General features: G+C 40.3%; 1 protein-coding gene across 1 annotated transcript in view; it reads left to right on the forward strand.

The window, feature by feature from the left end:
• The window catches only part of PTPRD (protein tyrosine phosphatase receptor type D), a 335,371-nt gene that overhangs the window by 261,190 nt on the left and 47,273 nt on the right, over nucleotides 1–26,908 (forward strand). The window contains exons 23-24 of the mRNA XM_054727642.1: nucleotides 13,838–14,013; nucleotides 26,674–26,793. Of these exons, the coding sequence (XP_054583617.1) occupies nucleotides 13,838–14,013; nucleotides 26,674–26,793 (296 nt within the window). The remainder of the gene's footprint in view (nucleotides 1–13,837; nucleotides 14,014–26,673; nucleotides 26,794–26,908) is intronic.

Below are 26,908 nucleotides of genomic sequence, written 5' to 3' on the forward strand. Positions count from 1 at the left end.
TAAATAAATGTGGATAGCCACTAGGGACAGTGTAAAGGTTTGGGCTTGGTGATGTGGTAATACAAAGTAAGCACCTTGGAGATGCCTGGTACATCTGATTTGTAGACTGCTTGATAATCTCTCTCACAATCGTGGTACCTTTCAGAGGGAATGATTGCTCCTGAAAGATGAGAATTACTCTTCAAATATGCCTAGCTTCTTTTAAGGATTCATGAGGGAGATATTTTCCATTCATCCCTTTCCAGTACTGAAACCCTCTCACGTGGTCTTTCAAAAGCAATTAGAAGCTCACGTTCAGCACTCCGCATTGTGTTAGTCTTTCCGCCGGTGGTGGCACATTGGGCTGCTGTCCTCAGAAAAGAGTTCCCAGTCCCTAAATCCGTCCTTGTCGTAGCAGCTAACCGGACCCGCCAAGTGCCCTGTACCACGTGCAAACTCACTGGCACCCAGAAGAGCATTGCAGGCTTTTCATACTTGGAAGTTTCCTGCTCACCCTCTTCCGCATCTTTATAAAACATTAAAGAACACCAGCGTCAGACCCAGTCCTTTTGAGAGCCTTACAGTTCAAACATTTCCATCGGTGGTTATTCAAGTATTTTCCCCTTTTTTTCTGCTTCCGAATGCTGTGATGACCACCCTTTATCTCATAACTTGGAACAAGTCCTACCTGCCTCCTTCGTACCCGGAGCTAATCTGAAAGTGAGACTCTGATTAAAAGCTGTCCCAGTAATCACCAAGGCAACCATTCCATTTATTTCCCGTTCGGGGGGAGCAAGGACGATCCTTCAGCATTTCAGCAAGCCCCTACCTACAGCCCCTTTCCTCAGAATGGTGTTATGTGGCACAGACATATTTCATAAACTTCTCAAAGGTTTGTTTCTGATGTTGGAAAAATGTTACAACACCTTTCTGAGGCGACGGAAGATACTAGGTGTTCCAGAGTTAGCCTTTTTCTGTGCTGAAGAAAATTGATCAGGTGTATCAAAGTTTCACCAATGCTACTCTAAGCAGAGTAGTGTCAAACAGGTAATTGCTTCTCTCAAATCCTGTTTAGCAACTGTAATTGGGGTGATTCGCATATAGATTTTCTACTTTATCTCTATATTTTTCCCATTTTAAAATGTAAAAAAGAGTAGCAATTTTTTGTCTCAAGTCTCTTAAATGATTGCCAGAGTAAATGAGAAACTAAACCAAGGCACAAAGAGAGAAACCTTTTTTTTTTTTTTTCCCATTCTGAAGCAAGATAAGTTATAGAAATAAAGTAAATGGGTGTAAATTGAGAATGCATTTGGCGTGGTCTTGGCTGAAGAACTTGTCAGTCTGCCCTTGCTATTTGGAAGCATTGTTTTCACTCAGAATTAGGTCAGTCGATACTGCCACATCCCTGTACTTTTGCCCACTTTGTCATTGTTTTCCTTAGCCTGTTATTTTCTACCATCTAAAGAGTGGTGCATGTAAAAAAACAACAACACAGGACTACTCCTCCACATGCCTTTATAATGACTGTTGGAAACTATGTACATTTCATTCCTATGATATTTTTGCAGTATAAAAGCCAAAACACTGGAATCAAACTTAAACCTGCCTTTTTATAGCTCTGTGCCACCAATACACCCCAAATCTAGAGCTGACCTAGAAACCAAAAATCTTTCCATTTTAACTCTTATGCGAAAGGCTAGAAGCATTTAATTGAAGTGTATGGGCTACACAGAGAGCTTTCATCTAGATTACAAGCACGGACAGCATTTTATCTGAGACCAAGCCCCATATTGAAGGGGCCAAGCCATCATCCTATTTCTTACGCACAAGAGGCTGGCACCTGGAACCACAGAACCACTAGCTGAGGCTCTACTATAAAGGGAGCTTGGAGAGCACAAAGCCACAGTTTTTCAAGTGTGTGAAAATGTTAAGTGACTTCATGCACAATTTATAAAATATAACGTGTCTGTTTTGAGCTCCCGTGGCGATAATGGCAATAACTGAAAGACGCTGGTGAAGGTTTTATTTTCTGCATTCTTGTTGTTCTCTCAGAGGTCCTGGTCACTGTCTTCACATTACTTTGCAGACTTATTTGACAGACATTAAAGAAAAGAGTGGACGCTGCCATAGTGATCTGCATTGCCTTAATCTCTGCTTAATAGTACTAAACATTACACAACTGTCATTGAAACACAACTGTCATTGAAAGATGGCAGGGGAAAATTTTTTTAAAAAATCAGGAATTCTATGTGGGCACCAATGTGCTTACTGAACTCCTTGAAAATAGTGACACTTTTTGACATGGTTCCAAATTATGCTAGCTTTATTTATGCTGGGGAAAATGCAGAATAAATTCAAGAGAGTCCAAATTACAAAATGCTTACAATTGTTGAGTTTTAGGTTAAGCAATACGGGAACACAATTGAATTTTTTGACCAATCCAGTTACCATTGGAGTCCCCTCCATAAGTAAGCAATTTTTAAGAGAAAATAGTAATTCCTGAAGAAGAGAGGTGAACATATTTAATTTAATGATTTAAGATAAGTGTGACAAATAGAGACTAAATGGAAACTATAGTAATATGTATATGTGCACAAGATAATGTGTAACCACATGCCTAATCTTATAGAGCCCAAAGTATTCCAGCAAGTAGACAGTAGAAAACGGAAGCTCAGAGGGAAAATTGGTGCTGAGTTGCACAGTGTATGAGTAATATAGCCCAAATCAGAATCGAACTCTTCTGAGCCCTTGACCCCAGCTTCCTCAGCCACATCACTCACGATGCTTTCCTACTGACATAGGTTGTGACTGTGATTAAGTAACTTAGCATGGATCCAAACGCCCAGCCTTAACTTCTGGCCTAAAAATCCATTTGATCATTGGGCATTAACCTATGGATGGCACAAATATTACACTCTAATATTTCATTTCCTACTTCATGGCATAACTAATCTGAGGCAGTGACACAATGTGGGAGACCACCTGTGATTCAAATGCATAAAGCCTACAATTGCAGAAGGTTACGTGTATCTATCCCTAGCTCATCCCAGGGGTGATCTACTGCACTCAGATATCTTTTTATGTATCTTCAACTTCTTATAAACCAAGAAATATCAATTAGTGACACATTACTTACCGTAATGCCTCCTAAATAGCAAAAATTCAATCTGATTATTACACTCCTAGATAAAAGGGGTTTTGGCTTTTCCTTCTAATATACAATTTACGGCTGCTCGTTCTATATTTCTGTTAGTAGAATTCTAATTAACATTTCAATTTAAAAGCCATATTGACATGGAACTTTTTGAATTGTTGGCCATGTCTAAATATAAAGCAAAACTTAAAATGCTACTTTTTAATTCAACAACAAAGACAAAAAGTTATAGATATGATCATCTGGGTACCTACTAAGTGTCAGGTACCATGCCATAGATTCTATATACTGTATACAAAAGCATGTATAGATTGTATCTGTAGTGTTTAGAGCAGTCCCAAAAACTAGCTGTGATCACTCAGTTTTATAGATGAGGAAACTGTTAAACTAAAAACTTAAGTAACTTATCCCTAATTAATAACTAGTAAGTGGCAGAGCCAAAACTCTAATATGTGAGTCATTTGGACCCAAAATGGCTATTCTCTCCATTAGGCCAGTCACACCTATAGCTGCTTTTGAAGTCATAATGGTAGAGCCTATACATGCCATGCCATATTCAAGAACATTGCCTTTGTGCTGGGAAGACTGTCTAGGAATTTTGAAATACACATTTTGAAACACTTATGGTAGAAATCTTAGAGCTAGAGGCCTTCAATTGTGCTCTTAAACTCTAGTCAAAGTAAATTTTTCCAAAGAATACACGCCATAAATAGCTTTCAGGTGGGTTTTTGTTTAATATCACTTTTTAAGGTATATTAGGAAGATGATGGAATAAGAAGGCAGAAGACTGAAAACTAAATCTCAGTCTGCGCAGCTGGGTGGCCTTGGGCATGTCACTTAGTACAATGAACACTGAGGCTTTGGGGGGGAGCTGGATCCTTCTGAGAATCTAATGAACATCGACTATCCCACTGGAAAGCAAAAGGCACCTGCACACTTTTCACACCAGTTTCAGGAAGTTCGTGGACATACGAGCCCTTTGCAGGTCTACTCTGCAATTTAGGAACCCTTGCCCGATTGTCTTTTGTCCTATTTTCTCATAAAATGAGGATATGTAAGACTCTTCTTGCCATTCTTGAAATCCTGAAAGTTGATTCCAAATCCAGAGATCAACAGATAAATAATATGAATAGTAAGATAAATATTAAATCTTGGACTTGAAGAGATTAGTTCTCTCAAGGGAAAACAGACAGACAAACACGTAAGCCAGAGGGTTTACTCCAAATGGAATTACTGTCTGGTGCGGTGTGTCTCTGCTACCAAGCTAGGTTTAAATGGTTTTGTCTGCAAGAGTTAGGAATGACCAAGGGTAAATAAACCACATTAGGTCATGGGCGTTCTTTAACACTAGTGCTTGTTAACCTGATAAAAGGAGCTTACAAAAACATGGCTTTGTTTTATGTTTTTTTCTCTAGTTTGGGGGATATATATTTAGAGTTTCAGACCCTAAGTCTGTTTCTTTACTTCATCTCTTTAAAGGGCACATTCCTATAAGGGCCCATATGCTTCTCAAGAACATCTTTCCTAGGAGCCATCCTAGGCTCCGCGTCCTTGTGAAGAGCTTGTTGGGAGACGTTCCTGTGCCCCGGGTCCCTCCTCTGTGCAACAGGCTTAAAATAGTACCGATCTCCTGGAATTAGTAGGATCTAATGAATGAATGCATGTAAAGCATTTAGAGGAGTGCTTGGCACACAGACAATGCCTGACAAATATTGGGAACTATTAAAATTATCATTGCTGGTATTATGAATTTTATTGCTACTATCACTAGGTCCTTTTATCCTCAGATGGAATTTCTTTTGTATGTGATCTATGGAAAAATTAATACTATCCAAATGAGAAAGCTGCATATATTTGGAGTGCTCTGTGAAGCAAAAGAAAATATGGGTACTTGATAAATGAAAACCAGACCCCATAATAGCATTACAGATTTCAGCAAGGGGAAGAATGTGTTCTTTTAAATGGAAATCCGAGATATATCATCTGCTGCTTGATTTGCATAATAGGAGCAATTCCAAAAAATCCAACTGTAAATAGTATAGATGATGTTACAACAACTTGATTATTTGTGAGATGGGCAATTTAGCACCTTCAAAGTGAGACAGTGGCTCCCAGGGAATCGCTGCCCCTTAGATAAATCTAATTTTAAAAAGTGAAGAGAGAAAACCACCGATGTTCGCCTGCACTGTCGCTTCACCATTTGCCACCACACCGAGCCCTGTGTTTAAGTTGTGTCCTAGCCTCCCTTCTGCCGAGTGTTCGGTGCTAAGTGACTGTCGACTCATTTGAAGCAGCTGTCAGCACTCGGTCACATATTCTCCAGTTTCACAGGGTACCCATGCTCTGCATCCTTTTTTATTTCCAGGCTGTATCTAGTAGCCTGATATTTTTTTCAGTAAGTGAAAGCAAAACAACCCAGAAAAATAATGATATTTTAGTGAATACAAATGTTTGATGTTCAAACTCCACATGAAACTCTAACATCAAAGAATTTAAATTATTTTCCCCAATAAAGAATTCTTTTTAACAGCTGTCATGTGCAATTTCCCATGTCAGCTCACTAAATATGATCCCCTTTTCCCTCTAGAATCTCTTCCTCTCCTTTCTTTTCATCTACCTGCCTACCTCGCAACCTGTTTTCTGTCTTTCCTGTTAGCCTGTGCACTAGTGAATAGTTCATGGACACCTGTTGTTTATTACTTTTTCCCTTGAAATTCTACTTAAACTAAAATTGACTGGAATATATGCCCCATCTGAGATAAAGGGGAAAAAATTCTTTTCTTTCCCCCTAATTCTCATCCAATTATTGGTTGAGTTTATTTTTCTCATATTGTTCAGAACATCAATCATTGATCCAATACAATTCCTTTAACATTTTTCATTCTTTCCTTTTCAAGTTAATTGTTTACAAGCATGACAAAGTTTAATCCGTTTATTTCAGTGATTTTTTTTTTTTATAAGTAAGTAAAAGCATCTTTCTCTTTGAGGAGCAGTGCACAGACGAATTTTTCTAGCTTAATTAGCTTTCAATAGAAGGAAAGATCCGACTTAGCCTTTGGAAACTGGGAACCATTTCCCAAGGTGCTTACAGCCTGAGTAAAGACTAATTTGAGCAGTTTAGGTCGCACCTCTCTCCTGCATGCAGCCGGGGACTTGGTGTGGGATCTGTATGGCTCTGACCTCAGCCTGTAACTGTTCTGTTTCTTACCTGGGAAAGAGAAAAAGCATTTTTAAGAGATGGCTGGTTGTGTTAGCTTTTTTCTTTACTCTTGTTTTCAGGAAGCTAATTGAACAGTAAATCCGAAAGCTCTGTGAGGTTTTTTTTTTTTAATCTCCATTTGTCTTTAGTTCAGTTATTAGGATTTTTAAATTTTTTATTGTACACCCATGCAGACTGCACTAATGAATCTGCACTTCATTACTCTGAGGCTATAGAGAAACCCACACATTCTGTGGTTGGTGTGACTTTATTGTTAGAATAAAGGCACAGGTTGTACATTGCTAGGAAGTTATAAAATAATTATTTTTGTCCTCTCCATTGATTTTTTTTTTTAATATAGAAACTAGAAAAAGGCCTTTCAGATTTGGAATTACTTTCCATCAGGATGTTTAGGAATTAATAGGATTGTTTCATTTCTGTTTATTATATCGATCTTAAGAATAGCTAATACCCAGTAGTATTTTAAAAGTTTCAAATATATAGACTCAGCTGATTCTCACAGAGGTGTTGGGTAAGGCCATTACGATAATGCTGCTGTGATATTAGGATATATGTGATATATGAGGAGACTCAGGCTCTGTGAGTTTCCTACATGCAGACAGAGCTCCTGTCATCACACTCCTTGCTGGATCTCACACCTCATTGCTGCATGAAGCCCTGTAATAATTGCAAGAGTCTGATGTGGCTGAAAAGGTATTCTGTGCTGGCCCAGGGTCTGCTTTATCTCATGCCAAAAGGCTCCCTAACTACAGAAGAGGTGTGGATAAGTCCCCAACACTTGTAGCTAAGCTTGGAATGCATTCAAAGACAGTTTAATTGCCACATCCTTCCCTGGGGCCACGGTGGTAACCCAGCCCCTCAGCAGGGCAGAGATATAGGAAAACCATGGAGGGATCATAGGTGGATGCAGGGTTCACACATTCTTTGGACGTTGCCCATTCCCCCACGAATACTCACCGAGATGAGCTGCAGTGCCCACAGAGCAAGGCACGCTTCTAAAAACCTTGCCCCGGGTCCTATAGAAGCAGAGGGTGATGTGCCAAACGGGGGTTCCATCCGGGGATGTCGTGGCAGATGATGCACTGTGCCTCGGTGAGAAGCATTTGTTTTCTCGGGCAAAGAAAGTCCTTCATCTTGCTCTTCCTCCTACAGCCATCGGTGGCCGCCACGGTGCCAGGGAAGGGGAAAGAAAACCTGTAGTCTTGGAATTAAATAAATGTCTTCGTAGTAATTTTTATGAGGTTTCATTTTTCCATTCTCCCTCCTCTAGTTTGCTGCTGTCAGAAAAGTAAGCTTTTTTTTTTTTTCTGCATTGTGAATTGTAAAAATTTCAATCTAGGCCTTGACCAACAATTCACTGTTGTTCGGTGGGGTTTTGTTTGTTTGTTTATGGTTTGTGCATTGAAGTAGAGAAGGGGACATTATTTACTGAATAAAAGGTAGCTTTTAATACATTTTTTTAATTTAATGGAACCCATATTAAAAGAATCAGGGAACTCGGGTGGGGCAAAAGGTAGCCTTTGTGCTCTATTTGAACGTGAGTACTTCTGTCTTACAACAGGGAATAAACTAGTGTATCAAAACCAATTCATGTTTGATGCAAACTTCACTAAGGATTTGTAGAAGTGAAAGAAAATAACTGTGGCTGGGGTTTGATGCCACGCTGAGCTGGAGTAAAGTCAGACGCTCAACTGAAGGCTCCTCGCCAGCTCTGCAGAGCAGGCCCTTAACCAGCGTTGTTTTCTGCAAATGTGGATGTGACAAGGGGAACTTACCTGTTGTCTTTGTCAGTTAGCCTGTGGTCCGTTGGTTCTGTTACACATTGTTTTGCTTAAAGATGCAGATCCTCTGGAAGACAGTGGGTGAGGACTTACAGTGCTGTAGCAACGGCCCCTGGAGCCATGGATGGGACTCTGCCTTCCCTCTAGTGCTGCCTTCTTCTCACCTCGGGAGAGCTCTTTCCCTGAACAGACCACCTACTAGCCTAGTCCCACCACTTCCTCTTGTTTTTTAATTTGTTTGTTTTGTAGCCCACCAGATTCTCATCAAAATTGGAAGTATCAGTCACACACACACACACACACACACACACACACACACACACACACACACACACATATCTCATCTCAGCACATCAGAGGTAGAAGCAATAGAAATCAGCTTGAAAGAGAATGTTCCTACCTAATCTGAGAGACACAAAGCCTCTATTCATCTTAAAATAACTTCACAGAGATTTCCAAATCCAAGAAGGTTAAGAATACCACAAGGAGACATCTTATTTTAGAACTCAAAAGGACTTGAGGGGAATCAGTTTGTGCAACATGCCTTGTTTAGCAGATAAGCAATCAATGGTCTGGACAAGTTGAACAACTGCCCAAATGGCAAAGAGCAAACTGCCAGTGGCCCAGGCAGGAGTCCCGTTTCCTGGTCAAGTTCTCTAATGTTTTAGCAAGCGCTTAGTGTCCCAAGGCGTCAAAAGGCACATAGGACTTTCCTACAGTGACAAGTAATACAAAAGTAGGTGCATTCTCCTTATGATTACCTAATTTCACATCTATAAAATAATTCATGTACTATTTTTAGTCTTGCTTTTCCAGTTAACATCGGGGCATAAGGCCTTACTATAAAACGTGTAATTTTAAGTACTCCGCAACCAGAGAAATCTTTTCTTAAAAAAGTTATCTACTGACTTGAAAAATCAAATGCAAAGCAAGTTGGGTTTTTTTTGGGTTTTTTTTTTTTGGTGTTTTGCTTGTTTGTTTGTTTTTAGCAGATCCACTTGGTTCAATTGGTCCTCCTCAAATAAATACAAAAAAAAAAAACCCACCTTATTTTAACCCAGTCATGACAAAACAACTCATATAGTATATTCTTTAACATTGCCAAATGTTTTCAAGGCCTTAAAGCCTTTTTTGGTAATTATTCATCACAAATACTCTGTTGAGCAGAGCAGCTTCATGTTACCAAGGCTTCCTCCCCTTCGGTTACTATTCAAACACATGTAGGAACAAGGTCAGGGAGTTCTGTCCCGTTCTTCCCACGCTTAGATGAAGAAGAACCATGAGCCCCTTGCCTTTTGAACTCGTGATAACATTTTCAAAGTTTCGCAAGCAATTAAAAGAAGAGTGGGTCTCAAAGTCCATGCCCAGGCTAATTTTTCCACAGAGAGCTATTACCAGCAATCCCCAGCAAATAAAGGGGGAGGCTTTAACTGGCCTAATTCTGCTGGAATAGCTGTTTGCTGTGGCTTGTTATGCATCGAGAATACAGAAGCCCAGCTCTACTAATCTTTCACCTCATCACGACCTTTGTTAGTCTTAGAGACTTGAGTTTTACAGCTGCAAGTTTAGTTTATCTGAAACACAAAGACCCAATATAAAACATGTAAGGAATATTTTTAAGCACCACAAGATAGAATAGTCCATCAACCGATGAAATACTTGTAACACAGGAATGGGGTATACTGATGTAATATGAATCCAAGATCTAGCCTCCACTTTCTCACAAGATGAGAATGATAAGCATTGCAGGTGTTGGAACTATTTACATGACTATTAATTGGAGAGTACACCTAAAACAATACGTGGAAATTTATTAAATTTATAAATATAATAAGCCTATGGATTCCTAGGAAAGATAAACTTTTAGACCTAAGTTATTCTTGAGCAATATTAATACTGACTCTAAGAGACAGTAACAGTTCTAAGATTCTTCCAAAAAGACAAGCAGCATTATTATAGTATTGAACAGAGGTCTCCTTTACTCCAAGAAATAAAATTAATCAGCTAATTTATAATAATTTGGAATTCTTTCAGTACTCTATTATAATTTAGGTTTCTATCTATCATAGCCCTGGAGGAATTCAATTAACTTTCACACACTTCTCTTAGATTAGAAGTGCACTCTTATTAGTGTTGCATTAGCAGATGCAAATCATTGTCCAGATAAGGCAGGGGGCTGAAAATTAAATAAACAAATGTGCATTACTTGCAGAAGATCACCCCAAAAGGATGAAAGCACTTTGTAGATCCAGCCCCCCCAGCAGAAACCTCACAATCAGTAGCTACTGAAGAAGCTCCATGGCTCCCACTTGGAAAGCCAGTATGCGAAGCTCCCTTCCCCCTGCCCCCCAACAGGCCCCGGTTGGTTGAAAACTTTTTCAGAATACGGTGCATTGAAAACTAAGGCCTCACCAACTTAAAACCACGCGGCATGGTCACTTTAGCTTCCAATCTAGGGTTAATATTTTTAGAAGGGCAAGCCACCGCCCTCTCTAAAATCCTTTTTCATTCATCTTTCCACACGGCTTGTTTGGCTGGGTTTTATGGATGTAGGCCACAGTAGATCTGGGAGCTTGTAGAGAACAAGCCCCTCCCTCACTTCTCCACGCTGCAAAGGACACGGAGAGAGAACTTACAGGAAAGGTCATTTTGCCCACGTGGCTGAAGGGACTTTCAGGAGGATGCATTCATTTCAGGTGCAGCCTCCTCAGAGACAAGGGTCCACACAGAAGAGGAGCCTCCACATTCTTTCCGGATGCAAACATTAGCCTAATAATCACCTCTACCAAGTGTTGACATTTTAGTTTTCATCTTCTCCTTTTCAAAATATCAAGTCAAGTCCCAAATTCATAAAGCATTTGGTGATACAGTGTTGATCCCAGGTGCCTCGTAGTTTTCAGGCAGAGGTTTTGTATTTTTATTTCTGGGCAGTGCAATCGTTATGCAGTAGCAACCCATTCACCCTAAAAATTAATAATAACTTATTATTCAAACTTGAGCAGTAGGTCTAAAAACGGTTCATTAGCTCATAACTCAATGTTGGACAGGCTCGGTGCCCTTGCTTTAGGTCTGAGTCTCATGTCCATCACCCCCCTGTCCTCAGAACCGTCGTTCAAACTCGTCTGTGATCCTTGCTGAAGGGGACATGGCAGTGTCCAGTTGTTGTGTTTTCTGAGTCATTAACCCGGATTTCTTCATACTGAATTTTGGAAAAAAGTTTTGTGTAATGTTCGTAGCTGAGACACCTTTTTATGAGTTTGCAAATGTTACTAACTGCTAAATTAACATTTTGAAAGTGGGCTTTTCCTGGTTTCTAGAATACCTTTATTGTTGCCTCAGAAACAAATATGGTGGACATGTAGATGTGTTACCTCCCAGTAGCTGTAACCTGAGGACTTTATTTAAACTGTCCTTTGAATCTACGATAATTTCATGTCAGGGAGGAATAGGATCTTTATCAACAATGGACTGCCAGAATCCCAACTGTTTCTTGAGTGGCTGTAATAGATGAATAATGTTACAACCAACTGAGCAAAAGCCTTTTTGCTCAAAAGGCTTTTCACTGACGCCGGTGGTATTCTACACCCATGTGTTCATCTCGAAGCTCAGTAGTTTCCATCTGACTTTCATTACTTTTCTTGAGAGGATCAGTTTTACAACTGGAGTCAGAAAATCACTCAAAGTAATTGAGAGTGGCAATCAGTGAAATATAATAATTTTAGCTTGGGAACAGCATATGTTTCATTATAAAGAAAATATTTTTTCCACAAACCCAAGACCCATGTGTTCCCAGAGCAAAAAAAAGGAACCATGTACACGTTCTAATACTGCCTCCCATATCACGTGATATCCCTGTAAAGTGCTGGTCCCCCTCCAGAAATAGGAAACTTGTTACCTCCCAAGGAAATCTATTCCCTTTTTTATCCTGCTTTTAATCCTTTATTATATTGGAGATAAACTCCCCATCTCTGCAGTTATATCCTTCAGAATTAAAAAAACATGGATTTCAACAGAATAAACCTGAACTTCTCTTCAGATACACATGGGCAGATCTTACCCCCCGCCCTTACCTTTTCCTTTGCCAAATTGTATTATATATTCCTTTCTTATATGGAATAGATTTCATCATCTTAATCACTCTGGCCACTCTCCCTGGAAGAAGCGCAAACTTGCCTCTATTTCTCTTAAAGGCATTATTCTGAGGGAAAATTAGACTTTCAGTCGGAATATCTGCATTAAATTATAGCTCTGCTACTTATTAAATGTTGGAACTGGAGAAAATTATTTACTCTTTATACACTAGGAATAGCACAGTTGAATAAAAGATACATGATCTAGAGGTCAAAATGGGCAATAAACAAGTCAACAAACAAATATGTAATTACAGTTCGTAATATATATTGTACAAAATTGCCAAGGGAGTCCTGAGGTCCCAAGGTGCGAAGGGCAGGCCTTCTGAGATGGAGGTGAACATTTTACAATGGGAAGGAGACAGAGTATGTTCCAGGAAGTGGGATGGCACTACGGTAGGAGAGCAGTGTTTTCTCAAATGAAGCAGAGAGTTTAGAAGCGTAGAAGCTGAAGGGAACGAGATTAGTCTGGAGAAGGGCAGAGCTCTGTAGCCATTGTTGAGCATGTGAATTTTATTTGAAATGTACAGGGAAGCCATGGTTGGGTTTGCGGAAGAGATTATGTCATCTGAATTATGCTTTTAAAAATCGCTCTCATGCTAGATGGAGAACAGACTGCAAAGGATAAAAGTAGAAGTGGGACAACCAATTAGGAGGCAACTGTCATAATCCAAAGAGAGGTTCATGTGATACAACAACCCCATGAGGTTTAAACGAGAAGCAATACTCTGCAGAGGTTAGGACAAAGGCATAGCAGCCTGCCTATCTATAATTAAACCAGACTCCACCAACTCCAGCAAGTTTTCAAATGCTGTGCATCTCAGTTTAATCTTCTGTGAAAGGAAGATCATCACAGGACTCACTCTGTAGAGTTATTGTGAGGATTAAATGAGTTCCCTGTTCGTGAAATCTGCAGTGAATTTTTCACCATTATGACATGCTGTACCATATTTTTCAGTCCCAGGCATTATTTTATTTGGTTTTTGTCTGGGAAAGAGGAAGAGAATGAGTGAGGAATGTGACCAGGTAATTGTTTATTCTCCTTCACAAGCTGTATTTTACTAATGCAATGGAAAAAGACAATGTGAGAGAAGGCATTCTGTGGACACTCGGTTGTGTTGTTCTTTCTTTGGTAGTCCACCTTGTCATTTTATAAAGACCTAACAACTCAAACATTGCATTTATTTAACCCTATTAGACCTGTTTTGAATCTTAAAATCCAAATTCTAATACATCACTGTGAGTCCTCTAGAGCAGTGGTCGGCAAACTACGGCTCACGAGCCACATGCGGCTCTTTGGCCCCTTGAGTGTGGCTCTTCCACAAAATACCACAGCCTGGGCGAGCCTATTTTGAAGAAGTGGAGTTAGAAGAAGTTTAAGTTTAAAAAATTTGGCTCTCAAAAGAAATTTCAATCGTTGTACTGTTGATATTTGGCTCTGTTGACTAATGAGTTCGCCAACCACTGCTCTAGAGTAGGGTGGAACAATAATAGACAATGCCATTAGGCTGTCTCCCAGGTTATTTCCTCTTGTGATATGCTCACTTAGTTGAATAACATTCCTCCTTTACAGGCATCCCAGGAAGTGACTATGTGAATGCCAACTACATAGATGGTTACAGGAAACAAAACGCCTACATAGCAACACAGGGATCTCTCCCTGAAACATTTGGGGACTTTTGGAGAATGATATGGGAGCAACGGAGTGCCACAGTTGTCATGATGACAAAACTAGAAGAACGATCCAGGGTAAGAATAAATATCTGCCTCTTCCCTCTTAGAAATCTTCCCTTAGATACTCACAATGTTGCATATTTCATTCTGTTTAGAATCTAACCTTAAGCTCTGACCTTCGGACTGACATTATTGTGAATGGGCATCAACAACTCTGATTCAACCATTCCTCAACACTTCTGAGTCTTTCTAAAGTGAAATTCTTTCATGTTACAATGTGTGTGATCCCTAAACCAAACAAACAAAAATTATTACTCAAAGAAGTAGGTAACTTGGTTAGGGAAAATAGTTATTAGCTTGCACCAATTCCTTCAAAAACATTAATCGAACACACAGACTTTTGGGGAGAATTTCACCAATATCTACTTCCCAGTATTTTTAACTTTTTGTTTCCCACAATCTGAAGCATAAGATCTAAAATTCCGTGACACGGGCTCTTATTTAAATTATTCAAATTGCATAAATTAACTCAGGGAAGCCAGAAAAATAAACGTGTAGAGGGTATTTTGCTAGTTTAGCCTTCTCCGAAATGAGTAGGTTTTAATAACATAGTCATTGCTTATTAAGGCCCAAGGAAGGAGTTGCATTCATCATATGGATCTAATATTATGGTACATGGCACGTTAGTTAATGCTGGTGATTTGCTAAACCAAAACATAATGGGTAAGCGATATTCCCAAGAAAATAAGCAGATATTGTAGCCAGCTGATGAAAGTCAATCTTTAAATCTTGAGAATTTAATGAAGAAGTCTCTGAAAAATTGCTGAAGAGGACAGTAACTCTCACTGAAGAGGGGGGCATGCGGGGGACGGTTTGAAAGCACCAGGGAGAGGTCTCTCAAAGTGGCCACAACAGCTCAGAATGGATATTTAGAACGAAGCCAAACCCCACCTCCCCATTTGTTGTGTGATAGTTGAGGCTTTCCAAATGGTCTAAGCTCAGTTCATGGCAGCTTTTCTCAGCCTCGGTCTGTATGTGACGGAAGAGTTGAAAGCTGCCAAGAGGGTTTATAAGGAAAAAGCTCAGATTTAGGAAAATACAGAAAGCCCCAGCTGTTACCTTACAGATAAGGAGTTGAGAAATAAAAAGAGATGTTTCACAACTGGTTTTGCAAAACTAAAAAAAAACAAAACAAAAAACTATCAAATCTTTTTAAAACGTGGATTGTATAGAAATATTGAAATATTGTCTGAAATGAATTTAGATAAAAAACTGTTATGACTCTGAAGACAAGTATCTTTACATGCTAACGACAAAAGATATAAATGGACCTATTATTGATTGGTACTTAGGGTACCCCTTATACAGCAAGCCCTTTCTTTAACAACAACCCCTACCCAAATGATTCTTAAATATACATATTAATAATTATAACAATGTCTGTTATACATATTAATAATTATAACATATTAATAGTTATAACAATGCATATTAGGTGTATTGATAATTCTTAACAACCCTCTGAGATAAATACTACCATGATCTCCACTTTACATATGTGTAAACTCTGGCTAGAACATTCCAGAGGGTCACCCAAGGTCATTCATCTACCAGGGCAGTATTAGGAATTGAAGACACAGTCTGAATCCAGAACACACATGCTTAACCATTGGTCCATACTGCCTGGTAACACTTCTGTGAAGCTGAGACAGCTAAACTCTTCTATTTTGGCATGTAAAGCCAACCTACCCGGACAACTCTGCCGGTAGATACCGGCTGGTAACAAGCAGTCATTTGCAAAAGCTGTTTTCAGTAAAACACACATTTTATCTTGACACTGCAGGCCTTCATTAAACTATGCACAGAAACTTGTTTTGAAATAACCAAATGAAATTCTGCCCCTTTTCTCCCTAATTACTTCTAATAATAAAGTTAGTTCTAACTGGCCCCTCTGCCACCGCGGCATCTGATGGTAATGAGCAGTTCTTGACGGAAGGCATTGTGACTTAAATACCTACAGTTTTATCTTTATGTTGCAGGCTACACCCCCACCCCCCACTTTAGACAGAGGAACTTATTTGGAAGTCACTAAAGGAACCTCTGTTTCCTCCCTTCATTAATTACTCTTTGCTCTTGCAAGTTAGCTTTCTCTTTGTTAAATGGCCTAAAGGAGGCCAATTAAAATGCTGTCTTGCGATTTTTATTCTGTGGTGATTCAGCCTGTACCCAAACTTGTGATGACCTGCATAAGCCAATACTGAGGAGTTCCAACCATTATCAATCTGCTCATAGCAATGAGCCCTGATCCCTGAAGCCCCAAAGACCTTTGTTCTCCAGCCTGGAGCACTTGAGAAGAAATGTCCAAATGCAACAGAGAGATCTGGTGCCCCACATTATGTCACCTGTTCTTTCCATCTTTCTCCTTCACGTCCACCCACCTCACCTTTTCCCTACGAAGTGTCTCCTTCACCTAAAGGCTCAGGGAGAAAGGGCTAGGCATTCCTGGATTCTCAAACAAGACCTTGGATTGAGTTTCACTGTAAAAACAATGTTATATAGTGGTTATTGTTGCTGAAATATATAGCTCCATACTTCAGGAACTTTGTGGGTTATGCGGCTGACCTGGAGTCTCAATGAATTCTCAATTCCCAGCAGCCAACTTCAAAGCAGACATTTGAACTACTTTGGCTTTAGTTAGGAATTGCCTGTAGTCTCCCTCATAAATGGAGGTGGTCTGGGTAGTTTAAATGAATCACCTCTCCAAGGGCTGAAACCTAAAAGTTTCTTATTTTGATTAAGGCTCAGGTTCTTGAAATAATATCCATCTCCTTGGTACATGAGGGAAAGTGTGTGTGTGTGTGTGTGTGTGTGTGTGTGTGTGTGTGTGTGTCTAAATAAACACTTATGTGTATTACAAGTATGTAGGAATACGTGTTGACTGGAGATTTGGGGTGGGGAAGAGAGAAGAAAAGGAAAGGGATGAGAGGATAACATGATGTTATACAAGTCTCTGGGGACATCACCGTCAGAGAAAAGGGGAAGCTACAAGACAGTTCCAAGTAGGGCTGTCTCCCAGTCAAATGTCTGGGTTTAGAGTAAGATTCTAGTGCTCACTCGCTATGTAATAATGAGAAACTTACTAGAGCCCTCAAAGTCTCACTTCTCCTTTCTGACCTGCATGGAAGGATGACTGTTGGTATTGACTGAGATAGAGATTGTGACAAGATGGCTCAATGACTCTCAACTATTATTGTTTGGTTCGAGAGAGAGATGTTGGAGGCTTTACCATTACAACTTTACTTCCTCCTAAAGCTGTCTTCCAAATAATTAAATTTTTTGTTTCCAAATGACATGAGTTTGATTTTCTGCGATTGACAGTGAATCCTGACCAAGTTCGTAGAGTCACTGCACATGGCGAATCCTGCCAACTGTTCCCAGTGTAACACACCCATCCATTATGGTCTAGAGGAGAGTGTAGCTGAGAACATGGGCATTTTGTGTGGGGGTTTTTGCACTTGCCTTTCCCCAGGACAGAATCTCCAAAACGGATGCAGAAACTCATTCATCAGTCTGCAAACAGACCTTGGCTACTGTGGCTGCTACTTTCATTGCAGCCATATCTTGAAGGAATCCTATCCTATATAATAAAAGGTTAATATAGAAATTTACCGAATGGTGGAATGACCACGGGTGTGGGTCTAAGCCATCAGTTGGACATCCCTGAGGGCTCCCGGACTGCGAGAGGGCACAGGCCAGGCTGAGGGACTCCCCTCTCCCCCCCAGTGCACTAACGTCATGCACTGGGCCTCTAGTACAATATAAAAATAGTGTGTGATATGGATATGACATTTGATAATTGTCAGTAGAGTCCATGTATTCTATATACCACATTTCTTCCCATTCTTATTTTATTTGATGATGCTAGGGAATTTTTTACTTAAGACCTATTACCTGTTTTTTCCAGCTCTCTGATTTGCCCAGGCTTGGCTCACTCTTACCTTATCATTCTGGCCTACTGTGGATAAAGCAGAAAAAGCTTGTAACCCTTGCTGAGCTACAACAGCTGATTCACACAAAGGGCCACTGGGGTCATTAGCTGGTGTTAGAAGTTTGATTGGCCTTTTGTGAGGGAAGTGACCATTCTTTGGTTTGAATGGCTAAAGAAGGTCTTAGTCCTATGAGGTATGACTTAGGACTTCAGTTGGCCACTTGAAAACTTAAGTTCTTTGATTTTCAGATAATAATATTCCCCCTATTCAGTTAGGATCTCAAACCTAACTGACTATTTGCATGCTACATACACTGTTTTCAACACCAAAGAGGAAATGTGTATTGTATATTGAGTGTTTTCTATGAGTGTCATTCAGATAGATAAACAAAATAAAATAAAAGGCTAAAATCTGGAGATTTTGAAGTTAAGATATGATTGCTGCATAAAATACAGGTCAAGTTAAAGCCTTGTAAAATGTACTATGACATGAGATACGGTTAGTGGGTTTTATTCCACAGTTTCCATCTTTTTTGCCAAATGCTCTCAAGTTCTGCATAGTTCATTGATTCTGTAGAAGATCATTCTGGTGCCCTAGAATGTGGTCTCTAATTGTTTCCATGTTTCATAACATGCCAGTAAGCACATGAATTGGTTTGGGCAACCACATGTAGGGGGGAAAAAAGTTTGGAAAAAATGAAACATGGTAAGGGAATAAAATATATACAGCTGGGAGTTCCACTCCAAGGGTGTTATTTGTGGGCAACTGGGACACATGATTGGCAGTCTCACTTGAAGAACTGGAGTCTCCAAGGTGGGATTTGCCAAGGTGATTCCTGGCCCAGGAAGCTTTATTGTTTTGTTGATGATTGTCCACTTTTTTTTTTCTTTATCTGCTTTTGACTATTTCTCCTCTGCTTTGTTTCCCATGTGAGGTACACAAGACAGAGGGAATGGGCAAACCTCATGCTTGGCAACTCCTTAAGCAGCCCTGTTTAGTGTTAGAAGTTGAAATGGCTTATTTGGCTTTCACTAGTTCTCACCTGCTCACTGGCTTGCCATCAGTTACTGCCCAGAGTTGACACTCATTGTTGATTCTGTGTCTTCCAAGCTTTAGAGTGGGAGTTGGTTCACTTAAAGAGCTGTGACTGTGGCGGTACTTAGTGCTATAAATGTTGAGGATGGGGAGTGAAATTTTGACAGTCAACAAACGGGATTTGATAATTCATGATTTGAATTATCACCCATTGTGAGCCACACTGATGTGTAGTAATAGCACAGAGATAGACGTGAGGAGTTCTCTTCTTGCTAAATCCTGTTTTCTGTTTTGAAATGGAGTATCTTGAAAACCAGTAGATGATATTCATTGCTGGAGCAGATCAAAAGTTTTGTGCATCATGACTTTTGTTCATCTTAGGCCAGAGAATGATCAAAGTTCTCTATACTAAGTTTTTTTGTTTTTTTTGTGTGCTAATTAATGGAGGTTAGATGTTTTCAAGGCCAAAGGGACCAGGCTGGTGTTAACTACGCTGTGTTAATAATTCAGGGAATTCGAGTATGGAGATTGGGCATTTGGCCAGTGGAGCACTTCTGACCTTAATGACCACTTGCTCTTCCTATGGCCTCTCCAGTCTTTGAACGTCGCTTTAGTAAATTTCCCCTGCGTGAGACTGAAGTTGGGATGGAGACACACGTTTGGTTCTATGGCCAAAAGGCAAGACGGCAATTGCAGGCAAAAAGATAAAAAAAAAAAAAAAAGGAGATGCTGGTCAAGCGTTTTCTTGTTTTCCTACAAAACAAATCTTGAGATTCTTTTCAGATTGTGAGGTCATGCGGGGTTAAATGTTGGCAGAATCCGGTTGAAGATTACAAATGGCAGTGTTACTGTTTTCATTGCCGGTATCGGTTTGGGAAGGCCCAGCCTTGGCCAATGGCAGACTAATTCTTGGCCCCTCTGGTTCGTCAGGGTTCGGTAGGTTTCATGGAGAACAAATGCTTTCCAAATGCCAGGTCTGTGTCCTCTTCCAAATGGAACTGGAAGCGCCAACGGCCTTGAACATTTAATTTCTCCCCCTGCAGCCTGAAGCGCTGCCTGTCTCGAGCAGCAGAAACGGCTTTTTCCTTGAGCAACTACAGGAACGGCAGCGCAGACGTTGCCCGTGGAGTCTGTGTGATGTATGGGATTGTTTTTGAAAAGTGTTGGAAACCTAATGTAAATAGGACACAAGCAACAAAAAGGATGATGCTCGAGTTGGCAACCTAACGGATGTTTGGGTCCTTATCTAGCAAGTCCCATACTCCTGGTTCTCTCTTGTCAACAGACATAGTGTCAGATAAAAGAAAAAGAATCCCACCAATTTCCTATTGTTGGTGAGCTTCCTGGATTTCCTCCCTCTTTCCCACCCTGCCTCCTCTATTTATAATGGAAGCCTACGGATGCTGGCTCAGAACATTCCTAGCAAAGTGAGTTCGAGGCATCACAGCCTAAGGAAAGAGCGGGACTTGGAGGAGGAGATAAAACTGGCCCCTGATGACTTCTGCAAAGCCCTTCTCATTCTCTGAAGTCGTGTTTATAGCCATCCCAGGCTGGACTAGGTCATTTTAAGGTTTTGGGAAGTGCGGATTGGTCTCTAGTCTCAGGCGAGGCTGATGTTTAGCTGGTAGGCATCAGTGCAGTTGTACTGATTGTTAAAATACTGAAACGCTACATACTGGATGGTGTTTGGAAATACCTTTTTATTGAAACTTGATGCAAGTGATATTGCTCAGTGGTAGGAATGCAGGCGTGTTTCTGGGCCAGTGGCAGCCACTGGGCAGACCAGGGCAGAGCAGAGGTGGCAACAGGGCTGCATGGAGCACCCGCCACTGCCAGGAATGATTGGAACCCAGGCACAGACATGAAGGACTCAAGCCAGACCCGGCCACTGCAAAGGGGCACTTCACGCAGTGGTCCTCTGCTTACAATACGCGTCCAGAAACTGGAGAGGTGATAACACTCAGTTTAATGGGAGAAGTCATTGGAAAAGGTCAGTGCAGCAACTCCGTTAACTTTCGGCAGCCCCGTTTTCTTAGTCTGTTCGGGGTGCTCTCGCAGAATACCACGGGCTGGGTGATTTATAAACTACAGACATTTCTTTCTCGCCATTCCAAAGGCTGGGAAGTTTAAGATCAAAGACACTGGCAGAATCAGTGTTTGTGGAGGATCAACTTCCTGAGTCATAGACAGCTGCCTCCTCACTATGTCCTCGTGTGATGGGAAGGGCGAGAGGGCTCTCTGGGGTCTCCCTTTCGAGGCACTGATTCTGTGCCATGGGGGCTCAACTCTTTTGACTTGACTTCTTCAAGGCCCCATCTCCTAATACCATCACACAGAGAATTAGGTTTCAACATAGGAGTTTTAGGGGGACACAAATGTTCAATCTATAGCACACATAAAACAAAAAGAATGTCCATTCTTTTTAACTAACAAATGGTTTGGAAAAATGTTAGAATAATTCAATGAACCAATAAGCAGTTTTATGATACATAATTTGGTTTATTTAGAGAATAATATTTTTCAACTTTATAGTTTTTTTATGAAAAGCTATTACTTCACTGGTAGTAAATTCTTTAACATTACTCTCATTTCAGGTTTTCCATTGCCCTTGATCTTCCACTAAATTTTGGTCAGCAAAGAGCTAATGAAAAGGGGGAATACATAAAACAGATGGTTTTGTTAAGAGACGATAGAATCATTGAGGTGAACGCTATCCTTATTGTGAAAAATTAAGTATTAAAACTGATCTTAAAAACTTCCAAAAGAGATATTATAACCTAAGAAATAAACAGTTTAGCATATAACTTGTTTCTGTCCACTAAAATCTATCCTAACATTTCTCTAAAACTTTCTCTTACTGCTATGGACCTTTTTAAATAGGTGTTGATAAGTGTGTGTTAACATTTCCTCACTTCCAATAACAACTTTGATTTGTGCTATTGAATGTTAGCATACTTCTGTCACAGGAGAATCCTGTACCCAAACTTATTAGATATTGATTTCCAGTCACTTTCAGCAGCAGTCATGGTTGCCCATACATCATTCATTGTCTGTCCTAGGTCCTTCTTTGGCAAAATGATCTGGCCCCAGGCAGGCTTCTCAAAGTGCCATGTGGCAGATGCATTTGGTATCCGTGATGCTGGGACCCTCCGGAGGTCTTGGTTCATTACATTTGGAATTTGGATGCTCGGCCGTGCTGCCACACTCAATAAGTCTTCATTAACTGGAAAGGAGGAGGTTTTATTTTCACAAAATCTTAGCCCACTTGAAAATAAGCCAACCTAGACCACAGTGTAGTTGCTTATACTGTTGGCTTCCAGTTGCTGAGTGCCTGTGAGGTGCCAGGCCCTTCCAGGATAAGGATAAGCCACGTGTGAGCAAGTGTGGAACCAGAGGAACGCATTCCCCTGAAGCAGTCAGCAGACCTGCTAGTCACATCCTCAAGGTACTCCCTTCTGAAGACCTTTATATGTGTTTTACCCACTTGATCACCTCGCGTTTGATGGTTTGTCATGAAAGAGGTCAAATGAATTAATTTCATAACATACATTTAGCTGTGGTCAACCTCTCCTTTCCATAATTATAAAGAAATGAAAGCTTACCATCTAAGGGTGATCACTTTGTGATACTAAAAAGAAATCTCCCAGAAATTCAGCCAGAAATCGGAACTGTCTCATGTAGTTTAGTCCCTAAGGAGAGGTACCAGCTGATGCTTCAAAACCACAGCCTGCCCTAACCAGTTTGGCTCAGTGGATAGAGCGTCAGCCTGCGGACTGAGGGGTCCCAGGTTTGATTCTGGTCAAGGGCATGTACCTTGGTTGCGGGCACATCCCCAGTAGGGGGCGTGCAGGAGGCAGCTAGTCAATGTTTCTCTCTCATTGATGTTTCTAACTCTATCCCTCTCCCTTCTTCTCTGTAAAAAAAAATCAATAAAATATATATTTTTTAAAAATAAATAAATAAATAAACCACAGCCTGGTAGCACATTTTTCTGCTCTCCTTCCCCACCTCCCACCCTAAGGTATCCTCTTCTCTCCGCAAACTTGGGCCCGGGTAGATGATGGGAATTGTTTGGAATCTCACAGCAACCTCTTTGGAGAACCAGGAGGTGTAATCAGCTCTGTAATCAATACGGCTGATGGATTTGGGGCAGAGTCTACCTGTCATTTCACTTTGGTGTCCCCTATACCTGCTAACACCTTGCCTTCCACCTGGACTGTCCTAAATACATATCTGCTGGGTTGAAAAACATGTGCCTCTTTCACATTTAGAATTACTGAGGTAGTTGATAACAACTACATAGACTCGAGAACATGATATAACTGATAATAACTATTGCCTGTTTGAATGCCTCCTTGTGCTAGCCATTGAGTTCAATGTCATGATTTTGGAGCCTTATAATAGCCCGGGCATGGCAGAGATAGTGTTCCCATTTTACAGATGAGCCCATGGGGTTCGGGTCCTAGAAATAGAGAAGCAGCTTAGCGGTCATCCAGCGATGCTGCCAGACTGTCCATGAGTCCCTTGTAGTCGCATTAGAATCAAATAGAAAAAAGCAAAACTCGGTCTTCTTACTCAGGAGCTCCTGCCTTCCAGGTCTTAGGTACACATCTGCGCCCACACCAGCCCTAGGCATGAAGCCTGAGAAGTCCTTAGTCACCCTCTCTGGAAATACCTTCTGAGGTTTTCCCAGGAAAAAAGATGGGGAGAGGGGCTGCTGTCAAAGAAGACATTTCAAGAGAGAAAAACGGAGCTAGTTCATTTGCATTAGCTAATTAGGGGGGGAAAAAATCATTTCTATTTTTCTCCTGTGTCTTTTCTCACTGCACCTCCGACTTGCTCTCTGATGTTGAAATCAGATATTATTTGTTTAGTGAATGGCTACAAATGAAAGACTTAAAAGAATATCTGTCGGTAAAACTAAGCCCTTAAATTTGGCCCTCAGAAATCAGATGAAACCTGTGCAGGCTGCTCAGAGAACAGGCTGGGGAAAGCAGCGCCGAGGTATTAACTAATGAAGGAAGACTGTGTTGCTGTAGCCGTTCAGATAAGCTCAGGGGCGGCTTCTAATCCCTCTGCCAAGCCCAGATGTGTGCCTGTGCACACACGTTAGAATGTTTAGTGTTCCATAAACTCCCTTTGTGAAATATTTCCTGAGAGAAACAGCAGTGTTTAAATACATTTGATTTAAAGAATTGCTCCCAATTTTTGCAGATGACTTTGATTTTAAAACATCTTCTTTGTAAAAAGTAAGACTAAAGTACATTATTTAAATGCAGTACAAAAGCTTTTTTTTTTTTTAAGCTAACGATATTCACAATATTCATTCCTTATAATCATGTTTGGTGGAATTTTTTTTCCCTAAAGCTAAGTTCGGAGTCTAAGACAGTAATAGTTGCAGTTCTAAACTTATGACTAGCATTATGAGAATGATTAGTACAATTTTAGTTTCTCCGACGTCTTAAGTACGGAGCGGATATGTGGATGAAAAGCCCCTGACTAATGGAGCCATTTGTCCAGAGCTCACTAAAAGGCCGGCACATGGTTCTTTCCTGTATTCCCTTTGTCTTACCTCACCAGTAGGTCTGAGGATAACCAAGGCCAAGCTCTGAAATATGATTGCATTGAATCTGGTTCGGTGCCTTGAACCGAACTCATACATTTACTTCTCTTTTTGTGCCACCACAGTGGCATTTGTCCTCCTGGGATTTGCACTGTTAGTTTTGATTGGAGAGGGTTGCCATCCAGCTGAAACTGTAAAGTGATGAGTTTGAGTTTATCTCTTGATTCTTCACCTTAACACATCGCTGACCTCCTCTCCCATGTTGAAATAAGAGGCCTCCAAAGTTACTTCTGGCCTTTGCAGCGAGACATCAACTTGACATCTATTTCATGGTTGAAAACAGAGACTTTGGCTTAATTTGTGTCGGGGGGGGGGGGTGGGGGGGGCGGGGAGGCGGTGTGTGTGTGTGCGCGCGCTTCCATTTCTGTGGTGGCTGTGTAAGTAGTGTTGGCTCCATTCAGGTAGAAAGGGTAAATATATTCTGATCTATGGCCTTGCTAGAAAATACAGTGTTGTGTGGCTTGGGTTTTAATGGATGATCAGAAAACACAGAGGTGCTAAGCCCTGACCACTACATCAGTGTTCTTAAAGTCTTCTCCTCATGTTGTCTTTCTTAGAGTTAGAACATAGGGTAGACATACAATACACAGAAGACTATTTTGTGCATCTAGGAATCATGCAAGTAATTTTTTATAAATCCTATTAAGAGACAATTTTTCCATTTTACTGCCAACTATTTTTGTCTGCTTTTCATGAACTAGGTAATATTTCTGTGTGGTCTCACTGTTGAAATAAAGGCACAGGAGTCAAACATTGTAAAGTCAATCTCTGTGTTATTGTTTAACTGTACATTTAGGCTTTTTCTCTCTTTTTTTCTTGTTTAGGAAATTGTGTAAAGGATAAAACCTCTCCCTTTTTAGAAGGCCCAGCGTCCTTTGAGGAGTAGATATCTATCTATGAAACAGAAAATTACAATATTTCTCACAGAATGATACTGATATTTATATTCAGCATAAAAGCAAATAATTATCTAGTAATACTATTCACTGGACCAAAAAATTCTAGCATCTGTGCTAATAATGCCTCATTGCTTTATTTCAATCCAATGGCTGTAACTTTCACATCTTTCTTTTTCAAGTAGAAGGTGTGTTTCCTAATATTAAGTAGTACTAGATTTCTTTGCCTAGAGAAATACATTTTGGTTTGTTTCAGTAAGAATTACTCCCATTTTTCTTTTAATCTGAGATAGAAAGGGTAAATATATTCTGATCTATGGCCTTGCTAGAAAATACAGTGTTGTGTGTGTGTCATTTTTCATTATGCGTTTTAATGCCCAAAGGACACATTCAGTAAATTTGAGTCGTATTGCAGACCTTGAATTATTCTTTGCTGCATGTTAAATTAATTGGGTGAATACTTTTTAAGTGCTTTTCTTCAACTCCACATAGAAATGGTAGATTATTCATCTCAAATGAATAAATTTTAAATTATTTAAACTTTGCACTGCTAGTGTGTGACCCTCTGAGACTTTTTTTAAGAACAGACAGCTCATTTTTTCCTAGACATTACAGATTTATTTTGTCTTGAATGCAAGTACCATTTTTCTTGTATGTTAAAAAAAATGCTACGTTGTTTATTATACTTTGATTGATTTACAAATTATGCCTACTTTTCCTTAAATGAGCATGTTTGGAAATTGTGATAGCACAAGATGAAATAACATGTGCCTTTAAACCTTGATGGATGAAGGCTAACTACCTCACCGTGTGGTTTAAATGCCTACGTGGGATCTTCCCGATGCAGTTCTTAACGTCTATCCCAGAACAGATTGGTGTTTTCTTTTCGAGAATTTTGACGTTTCCAATACCTCTCTACTTATTTTACCGGCAACAATCTGCAGTTTCTTTTTCTCCGGGAAAATTGAATCTGTTACTGCTTAGCATTCCTACCAGTTTGAAAAATGTGGTTTATATTGGCATCAGAGCAGTAATTTACATATATTGGGATAACAGGAATGCGTGCCAGAAAAAGATCAACATGAAATGAAATGCAGAAAAGCTGTTTTCCTTCAACAGCAACTGGCCGTGGAGCTAATAGAGAAATTGATGAGCGCCTTCCCTGACTGTGTCACGCCCCGCTTTCTTCCAGGTGAAGTGTGACCAGTACTGGCCCAGCAGAGGCACGGAAACCCACGGGCTGGTCCAGGTGACGCTGCTTGACACTGTGGAGCTGGCCACATACTGCGTTCGGACCTTTGCACTTTACAAGGTTTGCTTTTTTAAAAATTTCTTTATTGATTAAGGTATCACATATTTGTCCTCATCCCCCCATTCCCATCCCAAACCCCTCCCCACGCATGCCCCCACCCCCCTGTTGTCTGTGA

This window comes from Eptesicus fuscus, chromosome 15, assembly GCF_027574615.1.
Source record: "Eptesicus fuscus isolate TK198812 chromosome 15, DD_ASM_mEF_20220401, whole genome shotgun sequence".
NCBI classification, from domain to species: domain Eukaryota; kingdom Metazoa; phylum Chordata; class Mammalia; order Chiroptera; family Vespertilionidae; genus Eptesicus; species Eptesicus fuscus.